Source organism: Dermacentor albipictus, chromosome 5, assembly GCF_038994185.2.
Source record: "Dermacentor albipictus isolate Rhodes 1998 colony chromosome 5, USDA_Dalb.pri_finalv2, whole genome shotgun sequence".
Taxonomy (NCBI): Eukaryota; Metazoa; Arthropoda; class Arachnida; order Ixodida; family Ixodidae; genus Dermacentor; species Dermacentor albipictus.
This window is the reverse complement of record NC_091825.1, coordinates 20,336,960-20,349,450: the sequence shown is the minus strand read 5'-3', so window position 1 is coordinate 20,349,450 and position 12,491 is coordinate 20,336,960. Positions and strand designations below refer to the sequence as shown.

The window sequence follows — 12,491 nt, the reverse complement described above, 5'->3', positions numbered from 1 at the left end:
AATGGCGAGAGCAGTGTGGAAGGCGAAGCACGCGCCAAGCATCGACCAGACCCAGCCCATCGACGAGCTCTCGCAGTGCAGAATTTCCACGCATATTTTTAACTGATGGAGTCCCTTTACGGGAGACGCGACCAACCTGTTCTAACACACAGTTGAAGTCGCCAACAAGAATAAAGACCAGCACGCGCTTGCGAGATTGCTTTATTGTCGCCTTATCACCGACCATTGCACCGACTAAGGTGTCTAGACACCATAGCACCGACTATAGTGTACTAGAATAATTATTCTAGTACACTATAGCACTGCTATTATTCTAGTACACTATAGCACCGACTTCACCGTCTCGGCAGCCATTTTGACTTACCGTCGCGCCGCCTACAGTCACTGGAATGACCTTCCATTATGGCCGGTGGACTTTAAAAAAAATCCTGTCCACAAACTACTCGTCTAATTGGGAGCAAACATCGCTCACAGGGTAGCATATTGTAGTCTAAGTTGTTTGAGATGTTTTTAAACACCAGTACTTGCTTGCACTTTATAGAATGAAGCATAAACTGCTTTTGGCTACGAGCGCAGATTACGGCCGAGCACTTCATTCTATGATTACCATATTTAGAAACTCTATGATTATTACCACGACCTACTGGAACTCCAGACCTGCACAGATATCCGGCTTCTATGGGAGCAGCTTGCGCCCACTTTCGTTCAACCGACCGCCGTAGGTGGCGCTTTTATAACCTGTTCGTCTGCTACGCGGTGGGCGGTTGTGCGGCGTTGTAAGTAGTACGGCAGCTGTTGTGTTGCGACTGCTTCTCTAGTTGACGATTTTTGCTAACACAGTGACAGAGATGTCACAAGGCTTTGATTGGTCACTTGGCTCCAAAAGTTGACTCCCCGAACCTAAAAAATGTCGGAGCATGTAGTCCGCTGCTCTCTAAAATAGCGTCAAATAGCCGCCCCCACTGCCTTCTTCAAGGAAATTATTATAAATCGAATTGTGTATAGAGTTCGCAACGTACCCAACAGTTTCACTGCACACGTTGTAAAATTCGCGTCTGCGCTCTTTAGAAACTTGAAGCCACCGTAATGTTCGACGACAGAACGATTACCACTCATTATAACTCTTAAAAGTTGTCCGTGAATGCGTCACGAGTTCAAAAAGTGAATTGCGCACACAGCTGCACTGCGTGCGTATCTTCAGCACCACCGTTATGCTGCCGCGTACTACGCGGAAAAGCTAACTTTACAGTTTGAAAAGAGTTCCGTGACACGATTTTTAAGGCCTGCACTGCAGCACGTACGTTTTAAAGCACTGGGATCGCTTAATTTTTTGCAAGCTTTCTACTGAACTAGACATCCAACGATATTAAAAACAAGATATGCTCACCTACCCTTGAAACAGAATCCATATCGGGTGGAGGACTTACTAGTGAATACTTTTACTATACTTTTACCAGATCATCTTCCTTTCACTACGGCACACAGTAGTAAATCCTAACGTCATCTACGACATTAGGCTGTCTGTAATCAACTAAAGAAAGCTAGATTATCCTATGAATCTTTTTAAACAAATTTTCCAGTCTCTTAAGGAGGCTAGGAAAGGGAAATTTATGCCGTTGATCTAGCATTGCAGCGGCCACCTATGCCATAGAGTTTCTCAGTAGTGAGAAACTCTATGACCTATGCTCGTTGTTTACATTTCTTGCACCGCTCATCCTCTTCTAGTTTCAGTATTCAAACGCAAAGCATTCGCAAAGTTGTCTTCTTTTGTATATTTGTGAATTTATTCATTTACCGCCAAAACAAGCGCTTTGTGCCTGCCGAAATGGCAAGACAAGCGCTGAACAGATCGCAGAAGCAGACGACAGCGAACAGGTTATGACTAGCGCCACTCTGCTCGTACGTTCTTTCCCTAGCGGCAAAAGGGGCGAACTAGACCAGGCGTGCTGGAGGAGGGAGATCTGTGCAGGTCTGTAGTTCAGCAGGTCGTGATTTATTACACTCTAGCTTCGTTGCTGCGGCTCAGCTGTTTTCCGCTATAAGAACAGCTGCAGCACGGAGGAAGGAAACTAAGGAGAGGCCCTGACGTCACTCTTTGTGAAGCAAAAGTGAAGCCGGAAGTTGGCATTGCTCATGGCGATGCTCCGCCTTTTGTGCCACCCTCCTCTCTTGTTTACATCTTTCGCGAAACCACGCCGCGCTGCGGGTGGTTTCGCGCGCGGAGCGCGCTCGCTCGCGCAACATCCGGCAGAGCACAGTGCAGGTTACACAGCGCAACAAGACACGGTGACTAACGCAAACCCGCCCACACAGCGCCTTTGCCACGGCACGAAACCTACCAGAGCAACACGTGTGAGCGCTCAAAAAATCAGAACAACGCCGCCATTGTGGCCCAAAAGGCGTGGCCATGCAGCAAAAAAATAAAAAAAGCAGCAAAAAATGAGAATCTAAACGTCATTTCCGCCACACTTTTCTCCTAGCGCGCGGAGGGGGTAGGGCCTCTCCTTAGTTTCCTTCCTCCGTGAGCTGCAGCAAGCATAGAGTCTCTCATAGAGTTATAGTGAGAAACTCTATGGCAGCAAGCACATGTGGCCGCTGTAGTAGGAAACAGTGGAAGCTCTGACCTCACCGACTTCGTTGTTTGAATGTGCCTCCGATGAATCGCAGGCGAGTTCATTGCAGTTCAAACCGCGGAGTATAAATCGCTCGTCACTCCTGCAGCCACAGCCAGCCCTGTACTACTGCGTCAGGCCGTGGACTATGCTTGCGCTTGGCGCCGTACGCGTGATGACCCGCTGGTCAGTGCGCCGATGTATTCTCCTGGCGACAGCGGCGAGGCCAAGCACGGCGAAGTCTCTGGTCACGGATCGCTGTGCGTTGTTGCTCCGCGATCATACGACCTATCTGTTGACAGCTCGCAACGTTCCGTGCTTGCAGCCCCTGAGGAGCAAGTCCAAGAAAGCGAAGAGCAAGTCACCGGCCGCCCAGGTTTAGTAGCAGTGGCCAGTGCTTGTGATCTTGCTTGGCGTCTACGGTCTGCCTGCATTATTATAGGTTGCCACAATTTGCGGTAGTTGCTAATTGCGTGTAAGCACTCCACTTTGCTCAATGAAGTTACTCCATTCATCGTACGGAGACGTGGAGAGTGGCCCGGTAGTTCTGAACTTAGTGTCACACATTACTTTCCCCCCTCTTCTTTGGCTTCTGGATTGGATTGGCGCGGCTCGCTACGTGCTTGCGCGCGCTTTTCCGAGCGCAGATTGGTGTGCGCCTGGTTTCTGCACTAGGCTGTTATGCGATCGCTTTTTCGAGCGCAGATTGATGTGAGCCTGGTTTCTGCACTAGGCTTTTGCACGATCGCCTGCTTTTTGCACTGGGCTTTCAAAAGGCGAAGTGAGCGTCGCTTACTGCAAGCGGCAAGTGATTTGGCTCACGTACTGCGTGAGCAAAAACATAGGCACGTGGCTCATGAAGGAGATGACCGGAGACTTGCTTAATCTGTCGGACCATGTCATCGCCGACTGGAGGAACTACGCTCGTGAGGTCGTGCGGGACGAGCTGCTGGCGCGACCCCCACTCAGTGGCCCCGGGAGGATTGTGCAAATTGATGAATGCCTCCTTCGCGGCAAGCGAAAATACAATCGAGGCCGCCAGATGACGGGCGACAACGTTCCGCCGAGCCGCCAAAATTACGGCAGCATTGCAGATCGTGGACCATGGGTATTCGGCATGATCTGCGTGACCACCGGGGAGCTCCGACTATTCAAGGTCGACCGACGAGACGCGGCGACGCTAGGCCCCATTATTGCAGCCAACGTTGAACCGGGAACCACCATCCACAGTGATGAATGGGCCCCATACAACTGCATCCCGAACTTGGTAGGGGCTAACGGAGCAAGACTGAATTTGCAATGGGAGGCTGTTAACCACAGCATGAACTTTGTAGACCCAATCACGGGCGCTCACACCCAGAAAATCGAAAGGTACTGGCAGAAGGTGAAGCGCTGCCTCGACTCCGCCGGCTACAGGGTGACTCTACAGCTTCTCGAGTCGCACCTGATATGGCTATGGTGGGCATCGATTAATGGGCACATGCGCTGCAAGGACTCGTTTCTGCGTTTATTAGAAGCGATCGCACGGCGCTACCCAGTGTGACAGAGTAATGGAAAATAAAGCGCACTTTTCTGACCCTTTGCTTTTGTATGAATGTTTCCCGGCATTGCTGCGCGCTTCCATACACGGTAGGCCCGCGGCGCTGCACTTCCGCAGTAAGCGACGCTCACTTCGCCTTTGGAAACCCAGTGCAAAAAGCAGGCGATCGTGCAAAAGCCTAGTGCAGAAACCAGGCGCACACCAATCTGCGCTCGGAAAAGCGCGCGCAAGCACGTAGCGAGCCGCGCCAATCCAATCCAGAAGCTAAAGAAGAGGGGGGGAAGTAATGTGTGACACTAAGTTCAGAACTACCGAGTGGCCCTTGGTTGTTTTATTGCGTAGTAGTTTATGGTTCTTGTTAATTGGCTAGCAGCATCGAAGCTGCGCGTGAGGTTGAAGGAAAAATGAAGTTGTATATTAAGCGCTGGCACTGATAGTGCAATTGAAGACATTGTTCGTAGACTCCAGAAGAGACTGGCAACCAATTAACCACGCGAACTTCTCTGGTCTAGTTGAAGGTATGTTATCAAAAGGAACCAATTCAAGAAGGGGGAAAAATCGGGCGAATTTTTCAGTTTGTAAACTTTATTGTAAATTGTGCAAACGCTGGCAACACAGCTGAGATTGATGGCGACAGTGTGGGGCAATAACTAGGAAAATGGGGAATCAATTATGAAATAAATGAAGTTTGATATGATTGCAACTTCAACATCATGGAAGGTAATTGTAGTTAGCTGAATATAAGCACTTGATGTGAAAAATTGAGAGAGAGGGCTGATGTTGAACCAGATCACCTGTCCTTGTTATTATCAGCTGCAAAAACAGGTGCCTTTCACTCTGTCTGTCATCCTTATTTTCTACACTTTCCAAATGTAGAGGCTTCGTGTGCAAATGTAGAGGCTTCGTGTGTAGTGAGGGCAGCTTCTGCACAGGTCATGTAAACTTGCCATCCTGTCTTTTGATGGCACATGTGTACATGGATGGCCAAAGTAGACTCTGGTGGCCCTTCCAGGCTGCCAAATGCACCTGTAGCAATTCACGTGCTGGGAAGTAACTTTAATTGTCACTGGTTAATGCTGTAGTCAGTGAGAAGTCAAGAATGCTTCGGTGGCTACTTCCGAGAGGGCTTGATGTGCCTGCATGCCATCCTACTGCACTTTGAGAAATAGTTTCCTCACATATCCTGCACATGCAAATTGAGCTGCTGTCGCAAACCATATTTATTTATTTGTTTACTTATTTAGAGTACCCTTAAAGGTCCTCAGCTAAGGATATTGCATAAGGGGGGTAGTATGAATATAAAAGTGATTACAATGTAGTAGTCGCAAAATACAATAGGACAAAGTGCTGAACAAAAGTACGCTAACAGAGTTTGGCTTGTAAGAAAGAAAGTGTAAAGAGTAATGAAAATTACAAAAAAATAATGCACAGAGCACAATCATATGGTGAAAATATGCGTGCTCACATAGACTGCGGCATTAACACGTATTTGACAAGTATTTACTAGTAACTAGCAACAAACGGGAGGCTAATAAAAAGGCAAATAATAGTGCATAGCCTGTCAGGAAATTTTACAGGGCCAGGTTCAGTGCCAATATTTGAGGGCAAGCCGTTCCAATCAATAGGGGTGCGGGGTATAAAAGAGCCTGCATATTGTAATGTGTGACAATATGCGCTTGATTTTGAAATGGTGATCCCAGCGTGGAAAGATGACAAGTGGTGACTGAAAGAAATCGTCATTGCTAAATCGTCATGATGATAAAGTTTGTGAAGCAGGCAAAGACTTGTTCATTAGCGGCGAAGGGGTAGTGCTTGTAAATCGGCATATGCTTTTAATGACATATTGGAAGGCTAGTGTAAGATCAGTAGTCAGAAAAGATGAAGCAAGCAGCCCAATTTTTAAGAGATTGAATGTCTTTGATGATGTGTGCCTGACTGAAATCCCGTACTGCCGAGGTGTATTCGAGATTCGGGCGGATTAGTGTAGTGTAAGCAAGATTATGTATGTTAACAGGACAATGTGTTAGATTGTGTTTGATGATGCCAAGAGAGTGATTAGCAGCTGCAAGGGTGGCGTAAATGTGATGGTTTCAGGTTAAATCATAATGTAAATGAACGCCTAGACACTTATAGGTTGAGATGAGTTCCGCACTACTATGTTCTAAATTATACGAAGTGTAGACTTCAATGGTTTGGTTGTTAAAAGATATAAATTTGGTTTTAGTAAGATCTAGGGGAATTAACCATGACTTGCACCACATATGTCTAAATTATTTTGGGGAGTTATGTGAGCACTATCGCAACATATTGTCATGGCCAAAGGCTAGCAAGAGAACAGAAGAAAACGAATTGAGGGACACGAGTAGTGACCGTGCTCCCTTTGAAAGAGGATGAACTGGCACGTTGGCTCTTGTGGTCTTTGAATACAGAGCTGGTTTTTGTGTCTCGTATCCTGGCCCTGCGTCCTGTTCTTTTTTTTTGACATCGCAACACCTGGTGGAGGTGCTGAACTTCAACACCTGATGCTGGGGACTCCTATGCAGAACAGCACTTCCAGTCTGAACCCACAACCAGTTCCGGCTGTGGATACTCCTGTCCACCGCTACAGTCACCGACAGAGAGGTCTTATCCCCGAGGTCATTTCCTTGGAACTCCCCCAGCCAAGGAGTCCTCCAGCTGAAGAAATGGCAATAGCAGGCGCTTCCCAGATGACTGTTGAGCACCCTCGGATTCGTGAGACCTTTCACAGTGATGTTTTTGAGGACTTCGAGGATTGGCTTGAACAATATGGGAGTCCCCAAGGTGAAGCATTGGACCTCGGAACAGAAACTCTTGCAGGTGTACTTCGTCCTGGCGGGCAGCATTCGTACATGGTACGGGAACTGGGAGGGCACACTGTCTTCTTGGAATTAATTTCGGTAGCAACTTTTGTGTACCTTCGTTAACAACGATCGTCGCGATTCAGCTCATAGAATTGCATATACAAAAACCAAATGAGAGTGTCGCCATGTTTGCGGAGTACATGAGCCACCTCATTCGCCAAGCTGACCCCGCGATGCCTGAAACAAAGAAAATCCAACATTTGATATGAGGCATCAAGGAGCAACTGCTCACCGGTCTTATTTGCAACAGCTGTTGCGGAGTTCATCAAGGAGGCTACTACGATCGAGCGAGCACTTCAACAACGATGCCACCAGTACGACCGACCGAACAATGCCTCAATCAGTGCCTCTACACTGACTGATGGCAATAAGTGTTCCCTGCGTGAGCTCATCAGCAAGGTCATTCGGTAGGAGCTTCACAACCTCGTGGTGACTCCGCAAGAACCTGCGGTAGCTTTTGTCGCAGAGGTTGTAAGACAAGAAACCAGCTGTTTTCTTTGCCCGAATTGCTACCAGACTAGTAGTCTATAAACTATGCATCAGCTGTCTGTCATCCAACCCTAGTGCCGCACAGCTCGTCATCCCTGCCTCGCCCTTACAACAAGTTGTTAACCCCTCCGTACCACCCACTGCCATCGCCAACCCCGCAACTTAATCTGCCCGTGGAAATGCTGTCCTACTACTCTCCGCCGACTACTCAAACTTGGTTGCAAAGGCCGCCCATCAGTTAACCACTTGTTTGCAACACATTCTTGTGGCGCTCCATAGGCCGACGTCCACTTTGCTTCCATTGTGGTGAAGCCGGCCATACTTACTGTTTTTGCCTGCATTGTGACCCTGGATACCAGACCTTTGCAACCACCTACCCTTGTGCTTGTTGTGACAACCGACGCAACACCAGCATATCCACGCCAGCACAGCCATTCACTCTGCTGTATCGTCGATCCCGCTGTCCATCACCTACATCGAGCACTTCACCGCCCTGTTGCAGTTACGTCGATGTAGTCCAGTGCAGGTCCTCTAGTCCTCGTCGGGGAAACTAAAAGTGGCGACTTGCGGGGGAAAGTTGCCGTCTGTCGTGATACTACAACACCCCCAACGCCATCAGTATAACCGGACTATACGTCGCCGACCCCAATGGAAATTGTTACCGCCGACCTCGCCGTTTACATAGATGGACAGTGACAACACTAGTAGATACTAGTGCGGACTTTTCTATAGTAAGCCAAAAACTCAGTGCGGACTTCTCTATAGTAAGCCAAAAACTCGCTGATTGCCTTAAGAAGGCCAAGACTTCATGGTCGGGTCCCCACATAAGAACTGCAGGAAGGCAGTTAATGATGCCTATAGTGGCAAAGTTACCGCTAGAAATAATATCGGTGCCTCGGCCTTCGTTGCTACTTTTGTCATTTTGCTGGAGTGTTGTAAAGACCTGATCTTGGGAATAGATTTTCTTGGCCCATTCCCAACTTCTGCTGTGGGTCATTGATGGATTATCATAGCCACAGACTACTTCACTCGCTACGCCGAAACCAAGGCTCTGGAGCGGAGCACGGCAAGTAAAGCAGCCCGATTTTTTATAGAGAATGTTGTACTGAGGCACGGAGCTACAGCAGTAGTATTAACTGACAGGGGAACTGCGTTTACAGCTGAGCTATTGGACACTGTATTAAGACTTAGTGAAACAGCTCACCAGCAAAATATGGTATACGACCTGCAAATGAATGAACTGACAGAACCCATGAACTCTCGCAGATGTGCTCTCCGTGTACATGGATGTGGAGCACAAGAATTGTGATGAAATCTTGCCGTGTGTCACCTTCGTATACAACACGGCTCAGCAAGAGAGCACACCAATGACACCGTTCTGTCTCCTACATGGTTGTGTGTGATGCTGCCACATAAATGCAATGGCATTGAAACGGTTGCTGAAGACTGCACTCAGCGTGCTAAAGAAGCCCAACAACTTGTTCACATACGTATTCATAGGCAGCAGGATTGAGACTCGATATGCTATAATCTTTGTCACCTACCAGTCTCTTACGAGCCCGGAGAGAGAGTTTGAGTTTGGAGTAGCATTCGCCCTTGCGGCCTTTTGGAGACACTGTTAAGGCACTACTTCGGGTCATATAAAGTTCTTCGGCGGCTCACTGATGTTGACTATAAGGTTGCTCCTGATAGTCCACATTGCTCAACACGTCGACGGCATCTACGGGAGCTTGTGCACGTGATGTGGATGAAGCCCTATTTGTCCGAGTGAATTTACTGCTCCGCAAGCGCGTCCTGGTCCTGCTGCTGTGATGATAATGCATCGGGACAATGCTTTCTAGGAAGAGAGGCTAATGTCATGACTAAAGGCTAGCAAGAGAACAGAAGAAAACGAATGAAGGGACATGAGCAGCCACCACGCTCCCTTTGAAAGACGACGAAGTTGCCACATTGGCTCTTGTGGTCTCCGAATACAGAGCTAGTTTTTGTTTCTCACATCTTGCTCCTGTGTCCTGTTCTTTCTTTTAACGTCACAACAATATGTTAAATGACAAAGTACGAAATCATCAACAAAAACACTAATGTGGGATGAAATGGAGTTAGGTAGCTCATTAATATGCACAAGGCACAGTAATGGCCCAAGCACATTCTCCTGAGGCACTCCGGATGTGACGTAACTAACAGTGGAGTAAGAGTTGTTAGCTTAGGTGCACTTTAGTCTAGATACTAAGAAATCAGTTATCCACTCTAAAACATAGGGTTAAGTCCTGAAAGTTAACCAGGCATCTGTAATGAGGCAAACTATCGAAAGCTTTGGAGAAGTCTAGGAATCGTTAACCTGGAATCCGGCTTCAATACTTGGTTACAAATCGTCAAGAAACCCCACGAGCTATGTGTCACAAAAGTAGCCTTTGCTAAAGCTGTGCTGGTACTGAAATATTAAACTGTGATCTTTGAGATAGTTGATGACTTGCGTATGGATAATGTGTTCTATAAATTTGCAAAATGTGCTGGCTAATAATATTGATCGGTAGTTAAGGGGTGAGAAACATTCACTGGATTTATAAAATTGGTTGAATTTAGCTACTCGCCAGTCTTGAGGAGTGGAACCAGTGGGAAGTGATTATGTGAACATTGCAGACAGCACTTGAGAGTGTGAACAGCCAATATGCATGATCAGCCTAGGTTGGTAGCTGTGGGGACTGAGAAGGAACTAATTTACTGGCAGTTTCCAAGTGAGGCAAGAGACATGCTTGAACGTGTGTGCACTTGGGATAAAAAAAAATGTGACCAGGCTGTGTGAAATAAAGGAGAGCTCCTCGATGCTTTGGCGTGTAACCTGAAACAGAAGTCTGCAGTACGGACTCAGTGGTAGTCCAGATTTAGTGGCTTTGCGAACATTGCAGAATGTTTGTCAGTGTTAGATTGTTGTGTGAGTTGCAAGAAAATTCATATTCCTATTATTTTCCCACAAAATCTGGTCTGCATACTTTTGATCGTGGGTGTATGTTTAGGTTAGGTTTCATCATGTGTGGCCTCCAGTTCTGGCAGCAGGTTGTAGGATTGGGCTTGTCGGTAATCCATAACAAATGAGAATGCTGACACAAGTGCTTATGTCTCTTTGTCCCTCACCTGTGTTTTGCACAGTATTATACTTTTGGTAGCAATTTCACAGGAGTGTGTTTTATCCAGTACTTTGCACAATACCAACTTCACAGAGTGCATCAGTCTTTCCCACTGCAGTACTTGACATGGTCGACTTCCAGTCGATGGGATGGAAAACTATGAAAGAGGCAAAGCATGAGCTGTCATAGTTCTCCAGAAATGTGACACAGTAGAGACTTTTAGCCTGTCTGCTATTCTGGCAAATGGGGGCGGATTGCTGGATTTATGGAGGCGTAAGCGTGAGTGGTCGGAGCGGTGCAGCCGCCTGGTGGCGTAGAGTTCAACCAGACAAACACAGAGCCAGAACTGCAGTATCCTGCTTCGCTGCTGGTGCAAATTTTTGGCAGCGGCATAATTGTGAACACGATTACGCTGCTGTCGAAAATTTACACCAGAAGCTAAGCAGAATATAGTAATTAGCTTTGTGTTTGTGTTTTGCATCACCAGCTGGCGCCAGCAATCTTGCTGCTCACGTTTACGCCCCCACTAACAGCAAACCGCCTGCACTTGCCAGAATACTGGACACACTAAAATTCTCTATTATTGATGCTCTCTTTAATGCAGGCACATTCTCTTAACAGGAGCTTAACAAAACTGCTGTGCATTCACAAGAGGCAATGTGAATAGAGGAAGCTTAACTGGAAAGTGTCTGGTTGGCTATCCTGTACAAGGCAGGGTGTAATAGAAAGAAAAAAAGAAATTAATCGTAACTCTCCAGGCATAGAGGCTGATTGTTTATGCTTCACAGTTCTCTTGCACCTGTTCTTTTTTAAGGTAAAATAATGCTACAAAGCTGACACTGGCATAGTTTTGTTTTTGTTTTCTATTGCTCGTGGTTCTGTGATTCATTTTTCAAAACTATAATGTGATAAACAATACAGAGAGTAGTAAGTCTGCACTTGTCTTAGCCATGTAAATTATGTCAACTCCTTGTTCATTTGTACATTAAGATTGCACAGATGCCAAAGAATTAATGGGATAGAGAGTATTTCTGAATATATGTGCACAGGCACCCTTACAATTTCTGTTACTCTGTTCTTGAGTTTGCCATCACGTATGGGGATCCAGCCACTTGCATTGGTAAACTTACTGGTGGCTTCGAAGGTTTGCACAAGTTACAGTAAGTTGTGAAGTGAAAAAAAGTTTAGCTGTCATTGCCATGTCATTTGAAAAACCATTTTGTGGCAGCTTGCTGTCGCTTGTGCAATGCTTGTCAAGCAATGGTAATACATGTTTTGTGAAAGCAGCCAGCAGTCCACAGTTAGTGCACATGCAAGCTCGGGCTTTGGAAACTTATTGTTTTATGGGCTTGACTCAACATTTTGCTGCTCTGAGCGAGACGGTCCTTATGGGTTGGCTGCTTCAGATATAGTGCACACACGTGCACCTGCGCTCTTGAGCTGGCATCCACAAAGGTGTGCTTAGTGTCTAACAGTACCATGCATGCTTTCAGGTACCACCATGAGGAGTGCTGAATTCACCTTCTTTTTTGATGTAAAGTGCTTCAATGGCGAGAGCGTGCAGACGTTTTTGGCACTTGTGCTGGTTGCTGACAGACTTGCACCTCACTATGAAGGATGAAGAAGAGGATGAGGATGAGGAGGAGGAGGAAGCAGAGAGCCAGGAGTATGGAGACAATGAGCGGGTGGCCTTTGTGAGCTCACTTCGAATAGACAGCATTATGAAAGCTGGCATCAACATGTCCAAGACGTACGTATACAGTTGGCATTTCTCCCGGCTGCCTGGTGTTGCCATTTGGCTATGGTAGTGTCTTATAGCTGCAGTGCAACATGATGCCCAAAA

At 46.9% G+C, this 12,491-nt stretch overlaps 1 protein-coding gene across 5 annotated transcripts in view; it reads left to right on the top strand.

Moving 5' to 3' along the window:
• Positions 1–2,481: 2,481 nt before the first annotated feature.
• LOC135914789 (mitochondrial transcription rescue factor 1) overlaps positions 2,482–12,491 on the top strand; it is a 37,100-nt gene continuing 27,090 nt past the window's right edge. The window contains exons 1-2 of one of the 5 annotated variants that reach the window (XM_065447719.2): positions 2,482–2,988; positions 12,265–12,398. In XM_065447719.2, the coding sequence (XP_065303791.1) occupies positions 2,761–2,988; positions 12,265–12,398 (362 nt within the window). In that variant the 5' untranslated portion in view covers positions 2,482–2,760. Of the gene's footprint in view, positions 2,989–4,451; positions 4,671–12,141; positions 12,399–12,491 lie in introns of those variants that run through there. The other 4 variants (XM_065447715.2, XM_065447717.2, XM_065447716.2 and 1 more) reach the window with 4 other exon arrangements.